Here is a 23486-nt window from a genome sequence, read left to right on the forward strand (position 1 = left end):
GAGTTAATTCAGAAGCCTGGTAATTTCACAGTCAGGCAAATGGCATTTCAGAAGATGTAAAATCCACTGAACACTCAATACAGTTTCATTAGCAACTGCTAACAACTAAACACCAGAATTTATATTGTTCTCTGAGCAAATATACATCTGACTACAAATAACTGAGAGTATTGAATAAGGACAATTCCCATTAACTGAATTACATAGACAGTAGATCGGTAGATTTAAGAGTAGTAACTTATCACACCAAGTCTGGAGGAAGAGTGTGGCTGGTTAGCTATCTGGAAAATAATTCCTTTCCCTATTCAAATAACCTCTAAAAAAAAAATTTTATATATATATATATATATATATATACACAGATCACTCACAGAATCATAGAATAGTTTGGGTTGGAAGAATGTAAAGGTCATCTAGTTCCAACCTCACTGCAATGAATGTGAACATCTGCAGCTAGATCAGGGTGCTCAGAGCACCCTCCAGCCTGATCTTGAAAGTTACAAGGGATGGGACATGCACCACCTCTCAGGGCAACTTGTGCCACTGTCTCACCACTCACACTGTAAAATACTTCCTTATACTTTGCTTCAATCCACCATCTTTCCGTTTAAAACCATTATCCTCTATCTTAGTTGTAAACTCCCCAGAAGTATTGAAAGGCTGCAGTGACATCTCCCTGGAGCCTGCTCCTCTCCAGGCTGAACAAACTCAACACAGCCTTCTGTCACAGAGGAGGAGCTCCAGCTCTCTGACCGTCTTTGTGTCTCTCCTCTGGACTTGCTCCAACAGATCCACGGCCCTCTTATGCTGGGGACCACAGAGATGGATGCAGCAGCGGTGGGTCTCACCAGAGCAGAGCACAAAGGCAGAATCACCTCCCCCAACTTACATAAATAGTAAAATATTTAAATTTAAAAAATAAAAATTCTCTTCTTCATTTACCTTTTTTTTTTTTTCTGTAGGGAAGATAAAAGCAATAAACATGTAAGCATGAGAAAGATTATGTGGAGCAAATACCTTTGCTGTGTCCATTTCCTCACAGCTGCAGTGGATCAGTCTCTTGAGTCCTCACAGAAAAGAAGGAGAGATGTATGGACCCTACCTTTCATCCCACTTTATGCCCCACAGAAATACTCAGTGCCAAGCCAGTCCCAGAAGCACACAGGGTTCTCACAGGTTTCCCTGACAACACCACGTATGGAATATTCTTCTTCATTTTCCTTCTTAATTTGCCTTCAAGAAGATTCAAAATGATAACCAAAACAAGGCTGGGTTATCTTCTAAAGTATGAATATACTTTTAATAAAAGTATAACTTCCACCTGGAAAAAAGAAATAGGTCAAGTTTCTCTAAAAGACTAGTTTCAAAAACACCTCAGAGAAGTATGAATATCTAAAATACACCAGGGAAAATGTATTGCAGAAATTATTTATTTCATGCCAATTTAAGTATTTGATTATATATATTGTAACACACATTTCAAAAATATAATCCAGTAACAACAGTAATTCAGAACACTACAGAGAAAAATGTGTAACTCTGTGAATTTCAAAACAAGGTATTTATGCATACATACTTGTATCATAAGGCAAAAGAAGATAGTCTATCCATAAGCAGCACTCCTACAGCCTATCTTGATATACACTGGAGAATGGAGGTCTATTACTAAACCTATACTTACAAATGAATTCCTTTATCTTCCAGATACCTCTACAGAAACACAATGTATTTCTATTGAAAATAATTAATTTCAACAGTGGCAGCTAAAGTATCACTCTGAAACTACTAGTTCACAGGAATATGTCAAATATAACAACAGTATCCTGAGGAAATAACTGAAGCTGCATACTAAAACACACACATGCACACAAAAGCATGCTGAGGATTTCATTCCAATGCATTCTAAGAGAAACAAAGAATAAACTTGATTGAGCTTATGATATGACCCAAACAGAGGGTACCAAGTCTAATGCAATAAAATCAACAACAGCAATTAATATATTTAAAAGGGATCTAGTTCAACGTGCCTTTTAAATTTTTTTTTTTGCTAGGAATGCTGAATTTCTGATAACATAATCAAATAGTGTAGGAGTGTCTCAGCTTCAGATTAGACTACTTAATTAGAGGCACAGCTAGTATTAGACTGCCATGAAACAGTACATATTCCTGCAGAGCCCATTAGGGAAAAGGAATGTAAAAGTTTCAGAAAGTTTACAAGATTCACAACTAAGCTGCTCTGAAAGTAGTAACAATTTTTTTAATTTCAAAGAAAATGTAAAAAGCTAGGACACAATATATCCCCTTAGTAGTGTTATTATTAATAATTAAGATGCACCTATATGTCTGTAATGAACCAGTCAGATTTTTTTAAGAAGCTTCATAAAAAGTTTTCCTTCATAAAGTGTTCTCTATTTGGTATTATGAATGCCCCTCAGATTTCAAGTAATTAAAGCAATAATGAAAACTGAAACTAAATGTAGTATTTTTCACATAATATTTACAGTATTCCAAGACAAATTTAATAAAATACAAATAACCTTAATTATAGAAAATCATAATAATAATTTTAATACTTCCTATGTAAAAATCATTGTTCATGTTATATTTTACAATAGCATGAAAAAATATTGAAAAGACAGCAGTGCTCCACCATTCCTGTTAATACTGTTAATAACTACTTTACAAGTGCTTGGTTGCAAAATAAAGTCAGATTACATACCATGATTTTTCTAGTAGTGTAATTTATAGAAGCATGAAGTTTCTTCCTTTCTTAACACTTTACTGTAGTTAAATAAGAAGCTATGTCATCCTTTGCCCAAAACAAACTGTCACTATGAGCACAGATTAGAAGCTACATTATCCTTTACCTTCCCTCATAAAAACACTGCCTCACTTCACAGCTGAGAGATGCACCCCTCCTTAGCTCAGTAGGGCACATATTTCCCAATATACATATCAAAATATGTATTAAGAAAAAAAGAAATACAAATCTAGTAGGAGTAATAAGTTTGACTACAGCTTTTTGCCCATCCATACTTTTTAAGAACTCCAACACTGATTTAGGTACTGTTTTCACACTGTTTTTTGAAGCTCATTGTGACTTGCACACATTACTTTCACTCATTTAAAACTTTGACAGGAAGACATTCAAACATTTGTACTTAACTTGGGTGGGATTTTTGGTGTTTTTGGGCTTTTTTTGGTGTTCACTGATAGAGAGAAAACTGCAGAAATGATGGCAAGAAGTATACACTAACTGCTAAGTAATTCAGGAAGTGAAACAACAAAGAAATACATAATTGATATGCTTTAGCAGCAAATAAATATGACTCTATATATACACTGACAGAAAAATACGTTAACACTCAGTTTCCAAAAGCACAGTTTGCAAGGGAATTGTATTTAAAATCACCTAATCTGAAGCATCAGAAGTGATGCAGGAACACTGTTAGTATAGAATACAGTCACTGCTGAAACACATCAGAGCTGGTTTTAACTTCATTTAGCTGAAGGGCTGCTAGGACTGGAGCTGTTGAAGGAATGAACCCATCAAGAGTTGCTGCAATCTGTCTGAGAAGCACTCTTGAATCCCAGAACAGTTTGGGTTGGAAGGGATCTGTAAAGGCCACCTAGTCCAACCCTCCTGCAACCAGCCAGCACATCTTCAACTAGAACTGGGTGCTCAGAGCCATGTCCAGCCTGGACTTGAACATTTCCAGGGACAGGGCATCCACAGCTCTCTGGAGTGGGTTAAATCCTTTAGGACACAGCCTCCAGCTGCTAAAGTTCTGCATTATTTGTACTAGTAGTAAGCAAACCTGTTTGAAACCAGCTCAAGTAAACAGCAAATATTATTCTTCTGTAGTTGTACACCGTATTTCTTTATTTAAAGTATTCCAGATTCAGTCATATGAACCCATAATGAGTTTTCAAAACATACTTTAAATTAGCCAATAAATTGCATGCAATTAGAGCCTGGATAACTCCTGGTCAGCAACACACACTACAGAGGAAACCTGACTTCACTTATCAACTCCCTGTTTAACTGAACAGCATCCAGGGAGGATGTGACACCAGGCATTGCCAAGCATGCTACAGAGAATTCTTCAGAGCTTTTCAGAGATCAAAAAGCAGCCACTGGTTCTCACTTACTCCACTGCAACATCAAAAATGTTCAGCTCAGAATGTCTGTGTTAGAATTTGAAATCCCACTGCCATTAATTTATACAGTCAACTCTTCAAATGATTGTATTCCAATGAAATTTGCACTAGGGACTAGTTACCTGTTATATATAAAATCTTGACCATGTTTCCCCTGAAAATTCCGTTTGCAGCCATTTCACTGAGAGGGGAAAAAACAGGCCCCAAGAAGGCTCAATCTCATTGTCTGGTCACCAGGGAGTCAGTAAAGTTATTTCACAGATTTTCAGAAAACAGAAGCTCCTTCTAATAGCTTTTCCACTGGCCCTGAATTAGATCCCTTTGAAGTTACATCTCAAGAGGTAAATAAAGAGTTTGAATTTGAACTTTATTTCTGCCAAAGATTTTTATAAATAAACTGCTGATACAAATTTTTCAAAAAAATATAGAGTCTAAGAACATTCATGTGGATGGGTGCCCAAGAACATATATGCCTTTCATATAACGATGAATTCAAGATAGCACTACTAAGTAGTTCAAAAATAAATTAAATAGGTGCTACTATATAAAGTATCCCAAAGAAGTATCTGAATAAAGAGAGACTCATCTTCTCAACTTCCAGTCCCTGATAAGATGCAAGCCTAAGATGTGGAACAAGCTTTTACAAACACAAAGTACTCAAACTAAAAAGTGACCTCATATGAGTAGTCTGGAAATTAAATGAGCTTGAATGCCTGTGGGCATGGCTGACATTCACTGCATTCACCTAAGAACAAAACTGACAATTATTGTATGTCTGCCAATTTATTAATATAATTATTTCTATACAAATAAAGATTTTTTTCTCCTTCATAGTAACAATTCAGTGTTTCAAAACAGGCAGATCAAGGTATTACAAATACCACTGTTACAACACATATACTAAAATCACAGGAGGTAGAGTTAGATCCCCATTAACAATTACTTGATAAAACACAGACTATCGTTAAAAATTACTAGAATATGTCATTCATGAAAAATTACTTTTCAGAATAATTCATTCCTAGCTGCTTTAAGGGATGTGTTTTTTAAGCATGATAAATAGTGTATGATAAAAACATGTTCTCTTTTAGTTTTCAACATAATTTTGCAAAAAGCACATAAGAAAGTTCCCAAGTGGTAAAGATTTCAGACAAAAACCAAAACATTTTAAATTATTCAAATTACCAAAGTTATAATGAATTTGACCACATCCTTTGCCTAATGATTATATTTGAAAATTCATACAACTAACTATGGTTTAAAATATGCCTACACTAGTGAAATTAATGTGAAGCTTTTTTACACTGTTAATAATTGGCATTTTTGAATGGCTGAGTATTATTCTTTTTGCAACAACCTACTGCAAAATACAGGCACCTTAAAAACTGATATATAATGCAACCAGGGTATTTAGGATATTGAAAGTGTTTACCATTACCTAGCCATGCTATGTATTTCCCTTCTTTTAAAGAAATAGTCTACAGTTTGAAGCCGTGCCTGAGGTGCGTGCAAATTATCATGTTTCAGTATTTAACTCCATCTTCTAGTATGTTTCTTTTACAGTTACAAAAACACTAGAGTGCCATGATTTTGAATCATTACATCTGTAAAGATCTTAAGCAGACATTGTATCTTCAATAATGTATTCTTGCTATTGCACCTATGCTCATATGACAGTGACACTCAGGTCCATATTCAATTTCAACTATTTACACATGCTAAAATCATGTATCTGCATCTAATGTTGGAAAAGAAAAAATACAGCCTTTTTCGACCAACACACACTGCTCCAAAATTTATACCAAAAAATTTCATGGAATCACAGAGTACCAGGATGGAAGGAACCTCAAGGGCTATCTGTTGACACCAAGCTGTATGGTGCAGTTGATCCTGGAGGGAAGGGGAGCCATCCAGAAGGACTTGGAGAGTCTTGAGAGGTGGGTCTGTGCAAAGCAAGGGCAAGGTCTTATACCTCGGTCATTGCAATCCTGGCACAGCTTACAGGCTGGGCATGAGCAGCTCCAGAGCAGCCCTGCCCAGAAGGACTCGGGGTGCTGTGGGTGAGAGGCTGCACATGCCCTGCCATGGCACTCACAGCCCAGAGAGCCAAATGTGTCCTGGGCTGCAGCCAGAGCCCCGTGGGCAGCAGGGCAGGGAGGGGATTCTGCCCCTCTGCTCTGCTCTGCTGAGACCCACCTGGAGCACTGCATCCAGAGCTGGGCTCCCAGCACGGGAGGGACAGGGACCTGCTGGAGTCAGCCCAGAGGAGGCCACCAGGTTGGTGAGAGGACTGGAGCACCTCCCTCAATGAAGACCAGCTGAAAAAGATGGGGCTTTTCAGCCTGGTGAAGAGAAGGTTGTATGGAGACTTCACAGGAAAAACCTTCCAGTGTCTAAAGGTGCCTAAAGGGAAGCTGGAGAGGGACTCTATATCAGGAGGTGTAGTGATAGGACAAGGGGAAATGGCTGAAAATTGGAAGAAGACATATTTAGATTAGATATGTAAAGAAATTCGTTACTGTATGGGTGTCGACAAGTTTTATGAAAAATCTTTTCTTTAGGATTTTTCTCCTGAGAAGCTGAGAGGCCTCAGGAACAAAATGTAAATAATTATTATCTGCTACTGTGGAATGCAACAGGTAGACCTGTAATTGGTCTCATGTGGTTGTTTCTAATTAATGGCCAATCACAGTCCAGCTGTCCAGACTGTCTCGGTCATAGACAAACCTTTGTTATTCATTCCTTTGCTATTCTTAGCTAAGCCTTCTGATGAAATCCTTCCTTCTATTCTTTTAGTATAGTTTTAATATAATATATATTATAAAATAATAAATCAAGCCTTCTGAACATAAGAGTCAAAATTCTCATCTCTTCCCTCATCCTGAGACCCTTGCAATCACTGTCACATAGGGGTGGTGAGGCACTGGCATAGGCTGCCACACAGAACTTGTGGATGCCTCATCCTGGGAGTGTTCAAGGCCAGGCTGGATGGAGGGCTGAGCAACACTAGAAGGTGTCCCTGCCCATGGTAGAAGGGCTTGAAATTAGATAATCTTTAAGGTTCCTTCCAACCCAAACGATTCTGTGACTATGATTTTACAGTCCAACCCTTCTCAGCAAAAGCGTAGTTGATGTAACTGCACTTTGGATGCATCAGTATGCTCTCACAGCATTAGTTAAAATACAAAATAAAAAATTCCAGGAAATCTCTTCCCCAAACATAGACTGTTACAGTGCAAGTTGAGCCCTAGGTATATTTGTGAGTTTACCATCTATTAACTTTAAACAGTTTTCTCCTTTTGGTCATGACACAAAAGCCCACACTGATGCACAAGAGTATCTACAACAGCAGAAGCATATTCCTATCACTAGTGGTGAAATTATCATACACGTGCATTTCAAAAAGAGTTGTTCCTTCATGTTTTTTTTTTTTTAAGTCTTTGATGGTTCAGTGATATATTTCAAATACAGTATTTTCCAAGCAATGAGTAGGAGCTAGATTTCCACTGAATTTTCTTTAGCTTTGATGAGCTTAGACATCATCAAATATTTTGCTTCGAGACATTGACAGGTATCTTCCACCAGGCTGGTACCTGCAGAATCAATTTTAGAAGTGAAAAAGTGTCACAGGAAATAGAAAAATAAAGACCCATTAAATCATCCTATTCTCACTGTAATCTTACTCCTTAACTCTGGTGAATGATGAATTTGATGTTGTACTGAATTAGTTTTCATGAGAATTTGAAAGACAGTCATTAAATTAAACCTCATGTGACCAAGAGAAACAGTTATACGAATACTGGGAGTCATAAAGAACTATGTTTCCTAAAACAAAGGAAAGAAGTTGGATGTTTGGGTTGAACAGAACCTTTTTTAAAAATCCCAACCATACCAACAACTAAACAAAGGAACAAAAACCCGAAACAAAATAAACCCAAACAAACAATGGCACCCATAAAGTAGCTGCAGGTGCTTAACAGTACATCTCATGGGGTATTCTTAGAAGAAATACAGTATCAAAGATAATGCCTACATCAAACAAATGTCTGCATGCTTATTGGTAAAAGAGAAAATTTTTTGATTGTTGATCAAATATATTTTAGAAACACTTTAAAAGCACAAATAAAGTCCAACACAGGCACAATGAAGCTCCTTGCTGTAGTATTTAGTAAAATCTGAATGAACACAAAGCCAGAACCTGGTATCCTAACTGCCCTTACAGTCCAAAAGTGTTCTATTTACTGCAGGAGCTCTAGTTTTGAAAACTAATGTTATGTAAGCTACTTCAAAATTAACTGAAATTCCATATGCAATACCTCTTGACTTACTACCTCCATGAAATGAAATAAAGGTTACTAGGCAAAGCTCAACTAAGCTTTGAAGCTCCTGATTTTCTTTTTAAAGAAGAAGTTTAGAATGTTCTACTTTGCAAAGCAGGTATCGATTCCCAGAGACTTCTAACACTGTGCTTGAAAAGTATTTGCTCCAGAATAATTACATATGCACACTCCTGTTTTTAGTAGACAATCCCTTTGGCACTGCATGGAAGCTAACTGCTGACAGAGGATCTAGGGTAGCTCCTCTTTAAACTCTTGAGTTTAGAAATCCCCAAGTGCTCAAATGTGGTGACGAGACTAAACCAGTAGTCTGAATCAACCTGTGAAACCTGGCAGTGCCATTTCACAGCATTCCTTACATGTTTCTGAGCTGGCACTTGTTTGTTGACATTTTAGATACAAGTCTGCTGAAACAATGACTTTCTGTGACTCTTTGCTGGGGTAAAATAGTTTTAGCTGAAAAAAACATTATTTATAAGTTTTTATATGTGAATTTTGAATTATTTGTTCTTTCTACACTATAACCACCCCCCCCCACACACACACACAAAAAAAAAGCACCCATATAATGTATTGGTTGTTTCTTAAATATGAGCAGAGCTTAGCAGTTATGTAAGGTACTCTGTGACTGAGGAAATTAGGTGTTGCAGTCACAACCACAGAATCACAAAATTCTCTACTACAGACAGAGCTACACAGTGCAGTCTGGTAGTCTCTGTTCAGGAAGTTCAGATTTTAATTTACTTTAGTAGTTCCAGTATCTCATCCCCAGCTGTATTCCTGCAGTGGATCCTGTAACATTCAGTTTTATTTCCTGCAGCTTTTTCATAATGGGTTTCAAGTGAGTTTCTCCAGCTGAGCTTTGTAGGAAATCAGGGAAAACCTTACACTGCACATCTGTCTGTTGAGGCATCCACCTAGACCTGGCAGCTCGGAGTGCAGCTGCAGGTTGTGCCCTGGATGTCAGGAAATGGGAGTCCCAGGCAAGGTGCCATGAACAACTAACAAAGGGCACAGGGACCTTTGGCCCAGCCAGTGGACTGGACACTCGGAGACCATGCAGGAGCCCAGGGCTCAGCTGGAAGAGCCTGGATTATGGGACACATGGGCTGAGAGTGTAAAAGCTCATGGATTCTTTTGTCAGGGGATCCTCCCCAGAGGCACCAATTTAAGCTGTTATGCTATACACCACGATTAAAGGAACCAGGTATGTGGGACTCTGCTATGGGACACCTGTGGTCGAGCTGGAAAGGGAAAATTTTCTGACTGTGAGAACAGGATGAGTAGGGAGGAAAGGGGGACTTGGTCTGCCTGGTCCTTGGGTCACTTGAGCTGCCTGTGGTGAAGGGGCTTCAGTCCCAGCAGTGAAAGTCTGGGGTAGCACAAGTGTAACCCACAGACTGCACCATGAATGGCCACACATGGTCACACCATGAACGTTTCCTTAACACGCATGTCATTTGCTAGTTTTATATGCAGTGGTTTTCAAATTATTCCATATATAACGTTATATCCAGCTCAATCTTACTCTGACATTTCTAAAAAACCTGGAACACCTCCAGGTTTTAACAGGTTTTCAAAATATTTCCTTATTATAGGGGAAAAGGAAGAAAGGAAAAAAGTTAGATGAAATAATAAACTTCATTTACAAAACTCTAATTATGAAACATTTGATACAGCTGTCTTAGGTCAGAAAACAGAAGACAGTAGAAACTTTTAACTGGAAATTACAGAGAATATTTCTCACCTTCCCGAGTCTGATTCAAGGGGGTCATCATTAACAGAGTCTGCATTAAAATCCAAAGGTTCTGCATCCTGGAGGAGTTCTATTCTATCTCTTTCAGTCCTACCATTTGAACGGGTGTACTTTGATAGTGCTAAATAAGTAAAAGGAGTGAAAGACACTTATTTGCTTTGTGAACAGCCTGGATGGTACGGAGACATTAAATTTAAAAAAACATTAAGAATAACAAAGCAATCTCATTCAAAGCAAAAGTGCAATGATTTAGAGTAGATTTAGTATTAAATCAAATTTGCTCAAACTTGTAATATTTCCATTTTGTATCTCCACAGAAATGCAACCACAAGGTTTGCTTCTCCAGTAGGTTGAGATCTACCTTATAAAGACTCAAGGAAAATAAGAAATTACTGGTAAGCATTACTTTTAAATCACCCATTCATCCTTCCCAGCTTCAAAGTTTTACCTAAGCTGTTCCAACCAGTTTTTTGTTTGCTTTTGTTTATTTTTAAAAAAAATCAATCTTGTGAGTTGTTTTGCAGTTCACTCTGACCTTCACTAGGTCAGTATCTATGTCTTGTTTTAGAGCTGGAAGGCTGCATAATCACATGATGAACATTAGAATGCAATTTCAGTTAGTCTACCACTAAAAATCTGGGTTTGCAACTTTGTACAGAGGAGAGAGAAATCTACCAGTTTTAAAAGCATATTCAAAGCTTCCCTCCTCCCCTTTTTCCTCATTTTTCTCCAATTTCATTTGACTTGTTAGCTTACAAGAGCACAAAAAATACAGAATAAAACATTCACATTCTGACAAACTTTTTGGGAGTTTAAAGCATGCACAAAAAAAATATTTTGCTAATAGACATTAACTTATGTGATGTTACATTGTTGGTCACCTGATTGCTCCACTATTCTAATCTGAGACAGTTCACTTGCAAGCAGAAGAGGTGAATTTTAAGATTTACAACATCCAACTTCAAGATGTATCATGAAGTTTTTTTGTTGACACCTGCTACTCTAATGGCAATCATTATATATCCCATAAGACCAAGTAATTGGTCTGAAGAATAGTAAGAATCTCTGATCCCATCTAGTTGGAGATGGAAAGAGATACAGTACTCTTTTGAGTGCCTTAAATGGCAAGGTGACACCGAGCCACAGAAGTGAACATTATCAGTACAGCATCTAAGACAAAAAGAAGAATATTTGAAACTACTTTCACAGCCAGTGTTGTGAAGAAAATGTACTGAAACAAAACAAAACGAACTTCCCCTCCAACCCACAAAGCTCACGTCTATTGGTGTTGGTCTCTGAGAAGCTAGATTCTTTCTGGTCTGTGTGGACAGCTCTACTTCTGGTGGAATCATCTCTATTTCCATACCGCTCCTTCCATTCCTGGAAAAAAGACCACCAAGAAAAATGTAAGTTAGGAGGAAAAATCAGCAGAGTAACTAACAGTTCAGTATCTAAATACAGGAAGTATTTTTATTTAATTTTAAACTCAAAACGTGTTCCTTCACTAAGCTAGTTATAATAATTGTTCTTAAGGAAAAGACTTTTATAAAAGAAATTGCATCTCAAATCTGCTCTCGAAGTTCAGCCAACTGCTCCAAGTTATGGCGGGAACTGCCGCTTTTATTGATCACTACTTCCATCTAGTGACAGAAGGGAAAAATGACGAGATGCACATAGCACAGAAAACTTGGTAGCTTAGTGTCAGGTCATTTCACTGTACATTAAATGTATCATATATTTGCTATTTTGGTTCCCAACAAGTTCAAGTTTTAAAACTACAAGATGGAGGGAAAGGATCTGTCCTAGGATAACGTATGATGCTTGAATCCCCAGTCATCTCTTCTGTTTATGCTATTCTGTGCCTTCAAGACTGGTTCTGAGAGTGAAGGTGGGAAGTGAAGAAGCATGGAGTTTGTTATCAGGGACTGCACTCCTCCACATTGGATGGAGCAGAACAGAGCCCTCCTTTGCTTTTTAGTTAGTTTAGCTAGCTGAGGCAGAGAAGTGTCCCCTGGACTGGTTTTCTTTCCTTTTTCTTGGAACTGTTCAAACTTGCTCCAGACAGGGACCTGGGGAACATGAGAGCTCTCACTTAGTGGCCCACCAGGGCGTACTCTGGGCAGCGGCCATTCCCAGTGCCAGAGGGACTGATAACAGAGCAAGCACCCCAGGAGAGACTTTCTGAATTTGTCATCTCCTCAGAGCAGTGAATGAGTTTTGTCATCTGGTATTGTTCATTTTGTGCGCCAGGGAGTGCTATGCCTGTTAAATAAACAGGTTTTTTCCACCTCTCTCTGAGGAAATTTTTCCTGATCTGGTTGGGGAGAGGGGCTGTGTGCGTTTGCTTGCAGCGGAGGGCCCTTTTGGAGGTTTTCTCACAAATTTGCCCTAAACCAGGACAGGATCAAAAGAAAGGTCTATGCAGTACTGACTATCATCAAGGATTAAATTATACTTGATCTTGGAAAAATACAAGAGGTTTTAGTCCCAATAGTGTCTTGCATGCATCTTTCCCTCATCTACGTTATACTGTGACTTTCTATACTAGATTTTGTTACAAACTAGTGAAAAACTAAAGCTTCACTACAGCAAAGCAAACTAAAGCTTTCACTACAATATGCACAGAAAACATAACTTGAATCAAACATTGTTTGTTATTCAGTAGAAACTTAATTCTGTCTCAAATGTAATTCCCTCCTCTGGCAAAAAATAAAATAGAACCTGTGCCTATGACTTTCCAATGAGCACACAAAACAATAAATTTGGGAGGAGTCCATATTTCAGTATGACAACTCTGCAATTGCAGTTATTTCAAGCAGAGCAGTATCAGTATAAGAGACTGGTAATATGCCATTTTAGATTATTCTGTATACTAGTAATCAGGACCCTTTTTAATGCTTGTTGTACCTATTGGCATACACCACAGCACACTGAGTAACAATAGTGTCCAAGCAGTGTCATTAAAATTGTCCTCTAACCTTCTATAAATCACCCCCAGTCAAGATTATTCAGCAAGATTAAACTGATTCCATCAATTACTTGGGACTCTTTTTGTGAAATAGATAATTCTGAATTAAATATCCATGATGAATCCTATCAGATATTGCAGTATAATCTTATAATTAGCAAAACAAATCTCATACCCTTCTTCTGTTTTCACCTTCTTCCTGCCTCTGTCGTTTTCTTTTCTCTAAAAATAAAAAAAAACCTTTGTCTGAGCTCCCTATATGGAAAATCATTAGCATTTTTTTAAAATAAACAATGAAAATCTGAAGTTAACTAATCAAGATTCTTATTGAAATACATGACTTTTACAATTAAACTGGAACAAAACAAAAAGTTGCTTGTCTATCATTATGGAATTTCCCATCAAAATTATTTTGTCATGATGGTATCTTGGATCACAGCATAACATTTGGATACCAGCTAGCAAAGAAAAAATAAAAAATCAAACAAACCCTTAGAAATAACTGGGAAAGTATGATATTAAGAAAAATAAAGGATGAAAAAACCTCAACATTTTTGAATCAAGATCTTCATGAAGTTCTGTGAGGCCCAACCAGTGACCCAATTACTTTGTGTCCTATCTGTTATAAAGCTGGAAGTATAACATTACAGTATCAATATCATTACCTTTTATTTAAGGGAATGAAACTTTGGTCTTTTACCAAAAAAAAAAAAAAAAAAAAAAAAAAAAAAAAAAAAAAAAAATCCTACTATTACTCTAAGTAAACCCAGGTATTCGATAATATAACATTGTATCCAGAAATTCAGAAATTTTAATTTCTAAACATTTACTCAAAAATGCTTTTTGCAACTTTTAAGAAATACTTTCAATAAAAATTAATGTAAAATAAAAAGCTTTCCATACCAGCAGGTATTTTCAGTTCTACACAAAAACATGCTTTCTCTAATTAAACACAGCTAGTTGACATAGCAAAAAAGACTGAAGAAATGACTGAATTTGTGCAGCTCAATCAACACACACAAAAAAAATTTAGTTTGTTGATGATAAAGACAGTGTAAATGTTAACCATCCTTTATGACAGATTACACAAGCACCTGCAAGGTATTATTTGTTCAGTAACACACTAAAATATTCAGAAATATCTAAAATTCAGATACTGGATGAGTAAAACTGGTACTTCATTTAAGATGTCAACGAAGTCCATCAGTGTACTTTACATAGTGACTACAGTGCTCTAAGTTGATTGCAGTTTGTGCTGTGGCCTTCCTCGGTACAGCTTTCAAAATACTGTCAGACAGTATGTTGGTTTTTTTCCTGCAACATTTCAGACAAATGTAAACCAAAAACATACTATATGATGAGGAAAAGATTGAGGTACTTAAAGCATTCTTTGCCTCAGTCTTTAAGACTGAGACCAGTTGTTGTCTGAGTACCAGGTTCCCTGAGCTAGAAGGCAGGGATGGAGAATAGAATAAAGTCCCCAGAATCCAAGGGGATATGATCAGTGACCTGCTACACTGCATGGACAGACACAGGTCTGTGGGGCCAGATGGGATCGACCAAAAGGACAGAGGACAGCAGCCTGCTGGAAAAGGACCTGGGAGTGCTGGCTGACAGTGGCTGAACACGAGCCAGGGTGTGCCCAGGTGGCCATGAAAGCCAATGGCACCTGGCCTGGATCATCAATAGTGCGGCCAGCAGGACCAGGACAGTGCTTATCCCTCTGTGCTGGGTACTGGAGAGGCCACTTTTCAAATCCTGTACCTAGTTCTAGGCTCCTCAATTCAGGAAAGATATTGAGGTGCTGGAGTGAGTCCAGAGAAGGGCAATGGAGCTGGGGAAGGGTCTGGAGCATGAGCCTGATGAGGAAAAGCTGAAGGAGGTGGAGGGGTTTAGCCTGGAAAAGAGCAGGCTCAGGGGAGACCTTATCACTTAACAACTCCCTTACAAAAGGGTATAGTGAGATAGGAGTTGATCTCCCAAGTAACAAACAACAAGACAAGAGGGAACAGCCTGAAGTTGTGCTATGGAAGTTTAGAAATTAGGAAAAAATTCTTCACTGAAAGGGTTGTCAGACATTGGAATAGGCTACTCAGGGAAGTCTGGAGTCACCATCCCTGGAGATATTTAAAAGACGTGCAGGTGTGGCATTCGTGGACATTGAACTTGTCAGAATTTGTCAGTGCTGGATTAAGGGTTGGACTCTATCTCAGAGGTCTTTTCCAGCCTTGATGATTCTATGGTAGTACAATTTTATAGGGAGGCTATGACAGAAGACCTAATTTACCTCTTCTGATCAGCTCTTTTCCTTCATCAATCAAATCAGAGGTCATTTCGCTGTCACCCATGAACTGCTGGAATCCCAAAAGATTCAAACAACGAGTTCCTAAACTGATAAAAGAAGAAGCAATTTCCTTTGTTAATTTACAATTAGTAGTTTAGATACATTACAGAACAAAATGCAAAACAAACTATTCAGAACTGTATGAACTGTATGAATCCAAGTTAAAAGGAAAAACAAAGAAGAAAAGATGGACTATTACACCAGCTGAGAAAACAGAAAATTCAAAACTCAGAACAATAACTGGTGATCCAGAAGAGTAGGGTGACCTAGGTGACCCAGAAGAGTAACACATTCCTAAATACAATTGGAAGTGATAGAATAACCCTATTCAAACAGAGATTAAAATGCATATAATCTGAGAGTAGTACAAATGACACTTGCTTTAAATGCATCTAACATTAGATGTTTGCTTTAAATGCTCTCAGATATAACAGAATTTGTACCTATAATATGTCATAATATTGTCTTCTTTGCCAGAAGACAATTACTATAAAAATTCTCCTTATACTAATTTCTCTGTTTTTGAAAGAGTAACAGCATAGGAAACCTCAGGGTTTCACTCAGGAGAATGTGTACTGCATACTTCTAAGCTGTAGGGATGCTGGCTGCCCATTTGGATAGCCATTGGTAGCAGTCAGATAGCAAGCTTGGTCCACCTTTTTTAAGCCAATCCTGGAACTAAATAGCATGAAATCACTTTCAACTTTTCAACTTCACACCAGAAAATACAACTACTGGTTTTGTACTGTTTTCCTTCTCCAAACTGGAGTAATGATGTATTTTTTCCTTATACTACCTTAACTTTAGGACTGCTGGATTAAGCAAAGGACAATCAGCTTTCCTCAACAGATTTTAATTCAACCTTAGTTTTTGCATGTATCTTTATTAGCAGAGGTCATTAAAGCAACCCTCTCTCCTTTAATTTTTATTCTTCCTTTTCACTTCAGCATTCAAGGCCCAAGATGATCATCATGGACAAGAGGTAAAATTTCTATTTTCTTGTAATTTGCTTTACTGTTTGTTGTTTGGTTGGTTTTTTTTGTTGTTTTTTTAGCTCCATCACCACTTTTGTCACTTTAAGGTAAGCAGGAAAAACTCACAACTAGATACTTGTTACTTCTTGTTATACTTACTATCTATAGATACACATACAACATTAATGGATATCCAAGGCATTTCACTCCATTGCACTTGATTAAAATCGTAGAGATTGCTTTTGACTGAATGGTAATGCAAAATTGAAGATATTAACATAAATTTGCATTTCAGCAAGATCAGACTAAAAGTATCTCATTCCTTACAGCGCTCAAAAGCAGAGATTTTGAAATTATAAAGCAAGAATGTAATAATGTTTTCTGCAATTACCCTTCCAGCCTCCAACAAACTGTGGTTTAGGGAAACAAGATCAAATTACTTAAACCAGTATATATTACCAGAAGTCTGGTAGCACATCAGAAATTTGATATGAGTCTTCTAGAAAGTTCAATACCTAAAACTGCTGCTAGTGGTCCTTAATTTATTAGAAAACTGTGCTGAAAACAGCTCATGATAATTTTAATCTCAAAAGCACAATCTAAATGTCACCAGGCTCCAAAGTTTGAACACCCCCTAAAATCTAGGAATGAAGTTTAAATTAACTCAGTTATGAGTTAATACAATCTGTATTTTTAAAATGTAAACATTTCCCCTATATAAATAGCAACCTATGGATTTAGGTTTTGCATTTTTATAAGAATGACACAACTCAACTGCTGGAAAAGGAATACTGAATCTCTTCCTGAAGTAGATGAAACTAGTTTTATTAATGTAAAGAAGCATGGAGGATCTATCCTGCAAATCACTTACCTGAAGTACGTAGCAATACAGAGAATGACAACAAGCATTGGGTAGTATATATAGAATCCATCTGCAATGAAGGACAGCACTCTCATGGATCCCATTATCTAGGAAAAAAAATTCCCAAGAACAAGCTCTAATTAGCTATATTCTACACAAACACATGAAGATTGTGCCTTTTCCCATAAATACACAATCCCTTACAGTAACTGAAACAAAGGCAATATTACCACAGGTCTGCTTGGGAATAAGCAGATGTAAAGGTCACCTCCAGCACTTTGAGGTTTCTAAAATGCTAGATTTTGTAGTCTCACCCACTCTAGAACAAGGGCAAATCTGGTGGATTTTTTTCATCTGCTGTGAAGAGTCTCTAGACGACACAAAGAATCTAGTTACTAACAACAAACACATGAGATATAACTTGCCACAGAAACCAGGTCTTCAATAAAACCAAACTCACTGGTTTTCAGTAGGAAGTTAAGATTGCTCCCGATCTATAGGGATGCCCTACATGCTAAAGCCACTGAAAGCTAAAACCAACAGGAATTGATATTAGGAAATGAAGAACACCCTGAACTCTAAAGAACAATACTTTACTTTCTTAAGATAAAGAGAGAGAAAAAAAAAAAGCTATTTATGACTTTTAGAAATGATTACCAAACTCCCTGCCTATAACCAAGTATTTTTTACCCTGTTGGAAAGATTGAAAATATTTGAATATCTGAATCTTACTGTAAGATGTATTTAAAAATACTCTCTCTATTCTCCAAACCATATCAAAAGCTCAAACTCCTATTTTCTTACTTACAGATGTATAAGCAGTTGGCTGAGTGTTCTTGTGAGAGATTGTTGCATCCATATGGGTCAAGCCCAGAAAGTTCAAGCACAATGGTGGAGTAAGACGGCAAAATAACCTGCACAAATGAAGAGGCAACAGCGTTTACAAGAGTTTCTTACATAACCTACTAAGTCATAACTGGATTTATCACAGAACAACCATGTAGAGCTCATTATGAATTATACCCCTAAATTACAAATTAAAGAATGTAAATGGAAGTTTTATGGACATTTTTATTTCAGTATTTGATAGAACACCTGTAAAACATATACTCACATGCCACTGAAAAGGAGACTGTATGCATCTGTCTGATGATGTGAAGCTAAGTAGTAATAGTTAAATACACGGATCCTGAAGACAGTAGAGTAAACACAGATACTTAAGAAAAAGATGGTAAGAAAACAGGCCATCTAGGGGGAAAAAAAAGTGTTGTTAAGTTGCTTAAATGTAGAATTCTATTAAAGGTTTTAATGTGTTCAGCAGATAGTCTCTGCATGTGACAGGCTATCTCCAGCCTTTATTTCTCATTTTGAGCTGCGAGAACACAACCAGCTCTGAGAAGAGTTTTGGGAGTTTTGCAGAGCAATATAAACTGGAAATTTTAATTATAACATTCTACACATAAGCTAACACAGTTGACCCTAGAAACATTATACTACTACTCATTAATGTAAATAAAATCGCTGTTTGCCTCAATAATTACCACGACTGATTTGGCATTTATTCCCACAAAAAAAGGCATAAACCCAAGTGTTTTAAAATCAGCCTTTGCTAAGTATACTGGAATTTTTCAGCTCGGTATTTTACTGATAAATTTGTGCACACATATGCTAGCCACACCTCTGACTGGATTCCTGGTCATTCGTAAATTCCTGTTTAGGAAACTGAGGTCAAACATATGGCTGTTTAGACAGAAAGTCTAATTCACACCTATGTTTCAACCTACTGTTTCAGAAATTACTCTACACATGATATTCGGGCCAGCTGGGTCATGCCTTCACCTGCTATTTGAGAGTTTTAACAAGCGGCAAAAGGCAGACTTCCTCCACACAAACAAAGTTTGGTACCATATATTTAGAGACCATCTGAAATTTGACAGATTATTTAGAGATTTATTTTAAAATCTATTTTATCTACTGTTGTTATCATAACCATTGATCTGAGAATATCTTTTTCCAAGTGATTATTTCCAACTTACCTCTATGTATATATAATTATATGTCTTTTCTGCCAGCTGTATGAAAACCGCAAATAGTGACAAAACTGGTTTTGTGCTGAAGAATGTGCACTCTGACCACACAACAATTACAGAGAATGTGGCCAGCACAACTGCAAGCACTCTGTAGAACCATGGTCGGAGAAGGCACTCCCAGTACCACTCTGGAAAAAACAAACACACAGACATACTGAAACAGGTTAATGAAAGTTACACAATCAGAAAAAGAACTCCCTCACGAAAGGCTTCAAAATTTGCTGTTGCTTTATTGCAACACATAACTGCTACCAAATTTGTAACTAAAACTGAGGCTTATGGCCAGGAGCATAAATTAGTATCTGATAGCTCTTCCATTACATAAATACATTTATATTCCGGACATGCTTCCCTCTGCTGCAGCTGAACTTTTTACATAAAGAAATTGGTTCTTGTTACAGAACAGCATCAGTTATGCTTTAACATACCTAAAACCAGCATGACAGCACTTACCAACCGTTGGTGTGTAGAAATACTGAATAATTTTATTTTCTGGTTCCTGGGAATGAAAGGTATGAACAAACTGTCGAGTTGCACTGCTTTCATTTTTTGCCACATCTTCCAAGTAAAATGCTTGCTCTAAAAGAATTTGCCACTGGACCTGTGTACGACGATGTCTCTGCACTGAATAGATTACCTACAATAAATTGCAAGAAATTAGGGTTTCAAGGTACTTGTTTCAAAAAATGGCACAAAATCCTTACAAAATCCCTTGAAAATATGTGCATTGCAGACCTGCAAAGACTGTATCTTCAAAAAAAGCAGGTAGGTAATTCTCTAAAATACATAAATCATGGAAGTACTACATACACAATTACTGAGTTTTGCAGCTCTTTCATCACAAACCATCCGTAGCAGTTAAATTCTACTTTTCCCAACCTACCACTTTATTTTTGCATCTCAGTAAATATCAAGCTTTTACTATAATTTCTTTTTCAGAATGCACTGTCAGTCAACTATTACAAGGCTTATTCACAGACAGCTATAACACTATCAAGATACAACACAAGAACACCTTTTACCCATCCAGAACTTTGATCACTTGGCATATTAAGTGTCTGTGCTTTCTCTCACCAAGAAAAGTTTCTGTTAAGTAGCTTAAACCCACTGTACTCAACAGTCCAGATGAAGTGCATTCAAAATCTTTGACCAGCATTTACTCTCACGACAACAGCCGTAAGTGAGGCATTCTTCCATCTATTAATATACCTGCTTGTGAAGTTTGGCCAAACTTTTTTCACTGGGATAAGTGTTCTGTCTTTCATCAAAATCTTCATAATCATCCATGTTCCTACCCATTCTTTCCTGGTACTCAGTAGGGCACTGGAAGGAAAAGGGAAAATTAACCGGGAGACAAAAGAGTAGCAAGCAGCTTTTGCTAATTATTTGTAAACGTTTGGGGCATTTCATGCAGCTGAAAAGCTCACTCTAAGCATACATTTTTCTCTCTTTCTACAATGCTATGTCAAAATACATCTGATAATTCCATATGTCATAAGAAAATACTTCACAAAGAATTTCAACTCAGTCTCGACAGAAACTCAGAAGATGTCAACTAGAGATTTTATAAGAACAAAAGAAAGTTATGTACAAGTATTCAGTATGTGGAAGAAGCACTCCTCCCAAATGAATAATTATGGTTGAAGATGAGCAATTGGTTACCTTTTTCAGTATAGTATCAACACATTTCCTCAAGGGGTGGTTATATTTGATACTCTCACTTACTTTACGGACTTCCTGTTGAGAGAAAAAATAACAGAGTAGTTTAACTATTAAAAAAAATTTTCATTAACTATAAATTTTTACTGGTCAATTAGAGTTGCAGCCCTCCCAACAGTCAGCCATCAAAGCTTAAAAAAATACAGCTTCCTAAAAGCCATGGTTTTACTAAATATCTCATAAAACGTAAGTGAAGTATTTGTAAAGAACACTTAATGTATTTTTTTAAAAAAAGAACAGCAGTGTACAAATATGCAACTATAAAAATGCATGGAGTATTGGTTTCTATGCATGAAGGCTGAAATGAAAAAGAATCTCTTGTTTAAGTTACAGATAAAAAGGACATAAAGAATAGGTTCCAATGACTGACGCAGGGCACTGACCACCACTTTAAAAGTCAGTTCCAGTGAGAGACTAACCACCCCCCTTGTGGTAAAGAACTGCTTCTTAATGCCCATACTGGACCCCTCTGGACACAGCTCCGAACCACCCCCATGCATCCTGTCACTGGCTACCAGGGAAAACAGATCAGCATCTCCCTCTCCAGGCTTCTGAACAATGCTCTTAGCAATTTGCTTCAGCTTTTGGTCAGCTCTGAAGTGGTCAGACAGCTGCATCAGATGACTGTTGTTGGTCCCCTCCAGTGGAAATATTCTATCTGTCCTGGTAAAAAAGGGTTGTCATTGCTCATTTTCTATTAAGTTTTGTAGTTATGTCCCACTTAGATGTTTTTAACTGTTTTAGCAGTTTCTTCAAAATGCTGTCACAGATGAATGAAGATTCTATTACTGTTATGTGATTAAGAGTCTATTTGTGTTATGCATCAATACAACCAACACATAACACGAATATCCACCCTATCCTACAACAGTTCACACGTATTATTCCAAGCCATGGTATCCAGCAGAAGAACCAGGAATAGCTATTCAAAGGGCTAGATTTCCATTCTGTTAGTGAACTATATTCAAGCATATTGCTCAGTGATATTTAGCAAAAGTCTCAAAAGAAACCTTAAAAGAAACAATTATCTATATATTCTCTTCTCAAAGAGCATGTAATTGCGGCCCCACAATTTGGAAACTCTTCTGAAGATTCCAGAAAAACACTGGGAACAGGGAATAAAAGAAGTACCCAATTTTAACACTAGTGAAACATCTATACACTGCCTACTCAAGCTCACGCTAAAATGTTGTTAGTGACCAGTACTACTCCAAAAGTGTCAATAAAAGAATAGACTCATCAAATAATGGTTATCAAGCTGCTGTGACTTTTAAGTTTGTCACAGTAAGGGCTATTTCTGTTTAGACTTTTGCATGGGATTGAGTGTTATCAGGTAGCACACTATGATAATTTTCTTAGTTTACAGATATTTTACAGTAAGCTCATGCTACAAGTGTCCAACACCAATGAATTCAGGCACAACTAACAGCAGCCTTCACTTTTTTCCACAGGGAAAGCTAGTTACTTACCTCCATAATATCCTCTAAATTTTCCTCTGCATCTGCTTTCTCAGTCATCAGTTTGGCAGCTTTGAAGTAAGTCTTCATGAGTAGATAACCTCTCTTGGCCCCATTCCAGTGAGAACGAGGGATTTCCACCAAACCATAACCCAAAAGCAACACAAGAAGGAACAGACCCCATGTGTTTGCAGCAGCTATGCCAATAGTCTGAAGCTGGTTCCTAAGGAAACAAAACAGCGTAAAAAACCCAAACAAATAACATCCTCCTATCCTGGCAGCAAGAAACCAGCCTTGTATATGTACCAATATGGCTTTCAAGTTTACAGGAACAGACTCTAGTATCACCTAGATTTTTGCCTGGAGCTAGTCTGCCGCTTGGCCGTATTTAAAGCTGCCACAATTTTCCAGTATCTCCTGTCCTGCCCACTATGGATGGCAGATAAGAATTGGTTTGCTTGCTCTCAAAGAAACTGTTCTCCTAAAGGAATATGTTCCCTTAGGAAACAACGCAAACTTACCAAACCTACTGACAGTGAGGTCATAATGGCAATAACTGTAAAAAACAAACTCAGAACCCAAGATTTTTATTCAGAATATTGTGTTCAGAAATTTGTATTCAGATGGAATTTCTATTCCATCTGGTATGGAACACTATAAGCAATTTATAGATGTCAATTATTTTAACTTTCCTTTTCACCTTTAAGGTCTACAGTATTTAGATGCACTACACAGGAAATACTGATTTTTTGAAAAATGTTGTTCTGAAAACACTGGAAGTTTCTGTACTAACTTTGCAAATGTGTTTGTATGGAGAA

The 23486-nt window shown here is 37.3% G+C and overlaps 1 protein-coding gene across 3 annotated transcripts in view; it reads right to left on the reverse strand.

Annotated features, from left to right (window-relative positions):
• Positions 1-1423: 1423 nt before the first annotated feature.
• LMBRD2 (LMBR1 domain containing 2) overlaps positions 1424-23486 on the reverse strand; it is a 32912-nt gene continuing 10849 nt past the window's right edge. The window contains exons 6-18 of one of the 3 annotated variants that reach the window (XM_084225718.1): positions 22681-22891; positions 21155-21229; positions 20702-20815; positions 19946-20129; positions 19439-19620; positions 18517-18650; positions 18211-18316; positions 17412-17509; positions 15510-15613; positions 13398-13444; positions 11532-11634; positions 10246-10375; positions 1424-7754 (exon numbers count right to left, since the gene is read on the reverse strand). In XM_084225718.1, the coding sequence (XP_084081844.1) occupies positions 7694-7754; positions 10246-10375; positions 11532-11634; positions 13398-13444; positions 15510-15613; positions 17412-17509; positions 18211-18316; positions 18517-18650; positions 19439-19620; positions 19946-20129; positions 20702-20815; positions 21155-21229; positions 22681-22891 (1549 nt within the window). In that variant the 3' untranslated portion in view covers positions 1424-7693. Of the gene's footprint in view, positions 7755-10245; positions 10376-11531; positions 11635-13397; positions 13445-14399; positions 14537-15509; positions 15614-17411; positions 17510-18210; positions 18317-18516; positions 18651-19438; positions 19621-19945; positions 20130-20701; positions 20816-21154; positions 21230-22680; positions 22892-23486 lie in introns of those variants that run through there. The other 2 variants (XR_014616929.1, XM_084225719.1) reach the window with 2 other exon arrangements.

Source organism: Fringilla coelebs (genome assembly GCF_963513975.1).
Source record: "Fringilla coelebs genome assembly, chromosome: Z".
NCBI classification, from domain to species: domain Eukaryota; kingdom Metazoa; phylum Chordata; class Aves; order Passeriformes; family Fringillidae; genus Fringilla; species Fringilla coelebs.